The sequence below is a fragment of the Mycetomoellerius zeteki genome, unplaced genomic scaffold (assembly GCF_001594055.1).
Source record: "Mycetomoellerius zeteki isolate Tzet28-1 unplaced genomic scaffold, Tzet1.0 scaffold343, whole genome shotgun sequence".
NCBI lineage: Eukaryota > Metazoa > Arthropoda > Insecta > Hymenoptera > Formicidae > Mycetomoellerius > Mycetomoellerius zeteki.
The window spans coordinates 38,533-45,614 of record NW_017257331.1 but is presented as its reverse complement, the minus strand read 5'-3'; the positions used below and the strand labels follow the sequence as shown (position 1 = coordinate 45,614).

The window sequence follows — 7,082 nt, the reverse complement described above, 5'->3', positions numbered from 1 at the left end:
TATATATATATATATATACTTTCTATACATACGTATAATATAAACGTACGTATTTATCACGCGCGCGCATGTAAAATTAATTTTTCATTTATATTACAATTTTATATATATATGTGATTAATTTTATTTCAATTTCTGTATAAAATTTAACATTAAAATAATTACTTAAATAATTACTGAATGTTTTTTAAACTACTAAAACAAAAGAGAAATGTATACGAATAATGGAAGAATAAAAAATTAAATATATATATATATATTTCGTTATACTTTCTATGACAGATTAGAAAAAGAAATATATATTTCTATGTTAACTGTTTCAAACGATATGCATAATAAATATGTCGTGACATATAATAATAAATCAAACAAGTATTTCTATCAACATCTTTTTAACCTTCTTGATTTGGCTAGAGTGCTAGAGTATTGAATGAAACGATGTTTACCTGAATTCCACCCCCGGAAAGTAGGGATCGCCATTTTTGTAAAAGGTGACTCTTCTTGCTCGCCAATAGCCGAGGTTATTATATCTCGCGGCTTGTAGCTCGTGCCGGCTCTTGGGTCGGCTCGACTGCTCCGACTGCTCCGGAGGCGGCATGCGGGGACTGGAGGGTCTGCTCTGCCTCCAGTAGCCGGCCATGCCGCTACCACCCCCACCTTCACCACCGGCCAACACACTCCCGACCTCTTCTTGCGTCGTCATTCCACCCTCCACTGCGATTCCACCCTCCTCGACTCCATCCTCCTCCTCTTCCTCCTCGGCGTCCTCCTCTTCGTCCTCCTCCTCTGCCTCTTCTTCATCCTCATCGTCGTCCTCCACCGGCATCGTCGATGCCGTTGTGGGCGTCGCGACACTCGCGGCGACGCCGCCCTTCAACGAATTCTCGTGAATCCGCGGCGTGTCTTGCTCCTCTTTTCTCATCGCACCTGAATGGAAAAATCGAAATTTTTTTTAATCGACTGAACCAAATTCCGTATCGCGATTACCTTAACTTAAATTTGGTTTATTCTTAGCCATCCGTATTTTTGTAAATTAAATTTTTCTTTTTGCACTGCACTCTTATTATACCTATACCTACTTTTGCCATTTGGTCATGCTTGCGTAGAATGAAAGTGACTAATAGAATTATTTACATGACGCATTAATATTTCACATATGTGTCAATAATGCTGTAGAAATAAAAATGGAAACAACTGAAGAAAAACTTAAGATAAGATTGCTGTTTGATCCGAAAAAGTTAAGATCATCGAGTTTAATTATACATATATGTAGAATATGTTAGTTAATATAATGTTATCGTTGATTAATTCTCAAGCACGTATATATGCTTTAAGATAATAAGTTTGAGAGTAATCTGGATCTCTCTCTCTCTCTCTCTCATACACACACACACACACACACACACACACACACACACACACGCACACACACACACACACACACCATGCGCGCGCGAACATTCTCACCTGCGTCCTCCACCGTCGTTGAGGTTGTTGCAGCAGCTGCTTGGTCACTAGCCTCGCGATCACCACCGTTATCGTCAACCTTGTTACCGTTGCCAGCTACGAGGAGATCCTCGTTCTGCTGGCCCAGTCTGCTGACACGCGAGTCCGACTGATTTTCAGTCTCGATCATCCGCAAAGCGAGGCCGCCGCCACTTTCGCGTGTCCTTGATCGGCCTGTTCTTTTGCGATTATACAAAAAATTTCAGACCCCCGATAGGGGGATGAGGAAAGTTTACTTATTCACTTAATGAATCATGCACCTGGGGTGTCTGCAACGCAATGACAAGTTTATTGCAAAGTAAAAATTAAAAATTATAAGGGAATTGCGATCAAGAATTAAAATTTAATAAAACGAAATATTAAAATGTAACAATACATAAGGTTTACTTAAAAAAAACTTAATAGAGACAATTAAAATAAACTAAAAAAGATACTTCATCAAATATACAATTTTATTTATAATTAAATATAGCAACTGTGCATATCACTGATGTGAGTCTCTAACAGTGTTTTCCGTTATCTAGATAAAATTATCTAGTTAATTATATTATATATAGATAAAGAAATGGCTTTATCTTATCTTTATCTAGATTATTAAGAATATAGATTATCTTTATCTTATCTTAGATAAAATCTTTTTCAAATTAACTGAGATTGTAGCAGAGTATTGTAAAAAAATTTCTATATAACTTCTAGTAGTAGTAATGATGAGAATTTTTTTATGATATAGATAAAACTGGGATTAGTATGACATCAGTCATAATTCAAAGCGACATTGAAGTACTTTTATATTTAGAAGATAAATCTAAGGAATTAGATATTCTTAATTTGTATCCACACGTCAAACAAATTTTTTTGAAGTATGACATATCATTGCCATTATCAGCGCCAGTAGAGTGCCTTTTTATTTGTGGACAACAAATATTAATTCCACGTAGAAACCGTTTGTTAGACGAAATGTTCAAAAAACGTTTTTTATTCATAAAAAATGAAGATTAATGAAAATATAAATACATTTTTTATATCCTAATGCCCAATTTCTTCACTTCCAGATAAGTTGCGGATAACCTTATCCAGGAAATATCTCCATTGTATTCTGGGAGATTTCTTGGATAGTTATCTAGAGATAAAGAAATTGGGCATAAATCGTTTTACTGTCTAATAGTTAATTAAAAACAAAATTATCTTAAAAATTATCTAGATAAAAATTTGTAAATTTCATTTTTTATCTAGATTAATGTAAAGTTAATCATCTTCATCTTATCTAAGATACATTTTTGTGTGATTTATCTTATCTATATCTAGATAATTTTTAATTATCTGAGCGCAACACTGGTCTCTAATAATCTACAGTATCGGAAAAAATTACAAATCTGATGTTAAGAGCTGATTCTAAATTGGCAAAGGAATATAAGCAATTGAAGCGAATAAATCTCATGTCAATACAAATCATTACAAAAAGATGAAAGAACATTGTTTGCTCTCACATAGCTGACATGAAAACACATACATCGGTTAACTGAAAATTGTCTGCAAAATTAGATCTGTATCGCAAATACAAGTAGAGCATGCAATGTTTTTTGACATTTCAAGGTTTGTTATATCAAAACATGATACGAATGCCACGAATGGTCACTTTGAGAACGCTATATATATATAAGCGCTGGTCAGTCGATCACTGTTGCGTGATAGCCCGGGATTCCCGATCGATCGGCCGTTTTTATTTTGCAACTGCAACTCCCACTGCAGATTCATCGATCAGCAATTCAGACAGACATATATTTTGTTAATTCTCATACGTCGTCTCTTCATGATTGTCACTGTCATGACGTTACAATTAAGTGATTGGCAACATACATACTATATAATACTCGCTTGATTTTCAAATCTGTTTTTTTTATCGTGTTCTTAACAATACATTATTTATCCGAGTTCCGAGTTTATGTAAGCAGTTTTGTAATCCTACGTACGTTTGATTAGAATGGTGAAAATATCGAGAATTATATAACATTACATCCATCTGATTTAATAATTTCAGATCGAGTTTACATCACGTCGAGTTTGACCGTATATAACTCGAACAACTATCCCCTGCTGACCTCTGGTATGCATGAGACTCGGCGTGCGTGACACACCATGCATTCTCGAAATGCAAAACAGCATCGGCTACTTTCTGCAATGATTTATATGCTCGTTTTTCATCTCGTTTAATATCTGAACTATTTAGTGACAATTTCACCTGACAAAGACTATACCTCAATCATTGTGAACGCCAATACAAAATCGTTATAATATATCATACTAGTTGGTCTAATAAGTCGATAGAAGGAAAAACTTGTAATAATACTTTAAAAAGTAATGTCAACCTTTTTGAAAATATAGACATAAGACGCTTCGAAATGTCAATCGTACTGAAATTTAACCAATTTTAGTAAAAAATATCTATTTTTTTTTTAAATACTCAGATTATATGACGGTGTGCGTAAAACGTATTGTATTCCTAATCTTGTATTATTATTATTATCTACATTTATTAATTAATGTTATTATATAAAAGAAAAAATAACAATTTATTAGACTGATACAAAAAATTTTTTATCTTTCCATAAAGCAAAATTATTGATTTTATCTTACAATATAAATTTAAAAGTCTCTTTTATTATTCATATATTTTCTTTACTAATTTCCTCACTATATTCAACTGAATCTTTTTTTCGAGAATAAGCTTTATCTTTCTCAATATTATTCCAATTAAATATATTAAAATTATGTTTTACACTATTTTTAAATTTTTTGGAAAAAACTTGGTTAAGAAAGAAGAGAGCGTTAGAGTTGGTTCATAATAGGCCGTAATCTGTTAACTTATGCCGTAATAATGTCTGTAACAATTAACCAATAGTTAATTATTTCTCTCTCATTCGACTGTGATTGATCAATTTTTTACGATATAAGTTAACAGATTACGGCCTATTATAAACTAATCCTTATACATTACTTAATTCCCTAATAGCATACTTTGACTGCGTTCCGTTTCACGCATGATGCGCATGATGCATCTTTTATTCTTGTTATTCATCGAATGTTAAACAAGGATAAATGATGCATTATGCACATCATGCGTGAAACGGAACGCAGCCTTTATTCGAGGGACATGGCGAACGTTCTTAGGGCATAGGGATATCCTCTGAATCTTCTTTGGAACGTCCCTTGGAGATCTGTGCTATTAGGATTAAAACAAGATTCAAAAATAAAAGATTGAAGTCTATTCTCAATCGATTACTTTTTAAAACGTACGACTACGTTATAATCATTAAACACACACAATTTTGTATAAAAATTAATGAGTAAGTACACTATAAGATGAAAAATTCATTAAAAATGTAATTGAGCTACTTGCCGTAACTGTTGTTTTAATTCTTCATTTAAAAATAATGTAATAATAGATATATTTTGTACTAACTTGATTCAGTCAACTGGCACCGTGGAAATAAAGCAAGAAAGAATCTGTTGAAGAAAACACTAAGTTCACCAAAGTTCACTGACACTACGCTGCAATTGTCGATTCACAATCGACGTAAACTTCACGACATTATCATTATTACGTTAATGGTGGCGTTCATGTCGACGCGCCAGTATGGATCGCGGACGAATTGCCTATTTGTCTTATCAAAGTTGATTCGGCTGAATCGCGGAGATCGCGGCGGCAGTATACATATTCATGCGTCCTTCGACGATGGCGTCCCGACGTCGAGTGGTCGCGCAACCTCGGCGCCGCCGGCCTCCGTCGACGTCCTTTCACGCCGTCTCCGTCCTCGCTCTTTGTCGGGGCGGCGTCGACGCCCCGTGTCAGTGAACGCAGAACTTGTTGCACAGACATTAAAATTTCAAAGAGACGCATCACAAAAGAGTGCGAAACGCATTAATTATTTTTTTATCACCGCTAATTACGCTTTTACTGTTCTGGAAAGTAAATATTTGCTGATAATCGTGCCGATTGGCGTATAAGGCCATATATATTACATGCATCCGTTTTTGTCGTACGACAAATTTTTCAATAGTCTGTTGATTGGCTATAGATTCGAGAGCTCTCTGTCTCGCAACCAATTAACACGCTTGAAAAATCCGCCGTACGACAAAAAAGCGGACGCATATAATATTAGCTTAACACGTACTAAAGCGATGCGACATGACTCGATCATCTTTTACAAACATAAATATTTAAATTCTTTCAATTGCAATAAATTTATGAAAATTCGGAAATTTGTTGATGTCTGGTTGTTTTAACGTCGCATGTAATATAAAATCCATGCTTATTTGTGTTAGTTGTATTATTCCTATATTAAAAAGAAAGAGAAGAGAAAGAGGGAAAAAGAGTAAAATATTAGCACACAAGTTTAAATTTGCTTGCGATATAAAAATAAAAATATTCATAAAGTTCTTAACTCTCCGTTTTTAAGCTTTATATTGGATCCAAATAATATCACATATTATATGTATATAGTTAAGAAACGATTTCGTTTCTTTGAAAATCGTGATGCTTAACTTCGTGGATGGAGAAACAAAAATCGTAAGAAAATCGATCTTGAGAAAAACAATTTCGATGCACCGCTAGATAGCTAGTTGTGACGCAATAATTTCAATTCTCTAACACCTCATAATATCGTATATATTACATCGCGATTAGCCCTTATATGATATTTTAAGTTATAATGCTAATAGACAATATATTTCTTGACATTTCGTATCGTGACTCACGCGACGTAATTCTAGCAAGTTAAGTAATGTACTTCACAGTAAAGGGATAAGCTAGAAAACTGAATCATAGTTATCGCATAATTATATCAACGTCTGTAGATATATATATATATATATATTATATGTGTGTATGTGTGTGTATCAGAAAAGGTTTTTTCACCGTAATTATACCTCGGCATAATCGACATACTTATCGGTTGACTTCAAGGAGGTCAACAGGCTTCCGTGCTACCTCGTCGCGAATTGCTGATAAAATAAATTATACTTGGCTATACTATATGACGTAATATAAGCGTTGTTAGATTATGCGAATTAAGTTTTTATAAATATTCTTTTTCTTAATATATGACAGTGAGATAAAATGTCGGTTGGTCCTTTTTTTATTTTGAAAATCGTCGTGTGTACATACACTACATATATAGGAAAAGGAACAAATTAAAAAGCTAAGCTTATATTTCGCCTTCTTTGCAGAAAATTTCTATAATTCTTAAATCATTAATAAATGAGACTGAAAATTTATTTGAAACATTCAAAGAATAAAAATATGGAAGCGTGTGTTTAAAAGTAAAAGAACCCTATAAGCGCATAATATTATTTAATATTAAATAATATTTTAGGCATATTCTCAGAATATTAAATATAACATTTTAATAATATTTTACTAAAATTATATAATATTAAATAATATTCCTGAAATATTAATGGATGGTTATATGTCCACTCCTAATAATATTATATGATTATTAAAAGTAACATTTATTTAATGTTACTGTAATATCGTATAAACATTAGAAAGTATTATAACAGCATTTACTTTAATT

The 7,082-nt window shown here is 33.1% G+C and overlaps 1 protein-coding gene across 1 annotated transcript in view; it reads right to left on the bottom strand.

The window, feature by feature from the left end:
* Window positions 1–1,636, bottom strand: part of DCX-EMAP (Doublecortin-domain-containing echinoderm-microtubule-associated protein) — a 19,568-nt gene extending 17,932 nt beyond the window's left edge. Inside the window, exons 1-2 of the mRNA XM_018452281.1 lie at window positions 1,468–1,636; window positions 447–927 (exon numbers count right to left, since the gene is read on the bottom strand). Coding sequence (XP_018307783.1) covers window positions 447–927; window positions 1,468–1,636 — 650 coding nt within the window. The remainder of the gene's footprint in view (window positions 1–446; window positions 928–1,467) is intronic.
* Window positions 1,637–7,082: the final 5,446 nt, after the last annotated feature.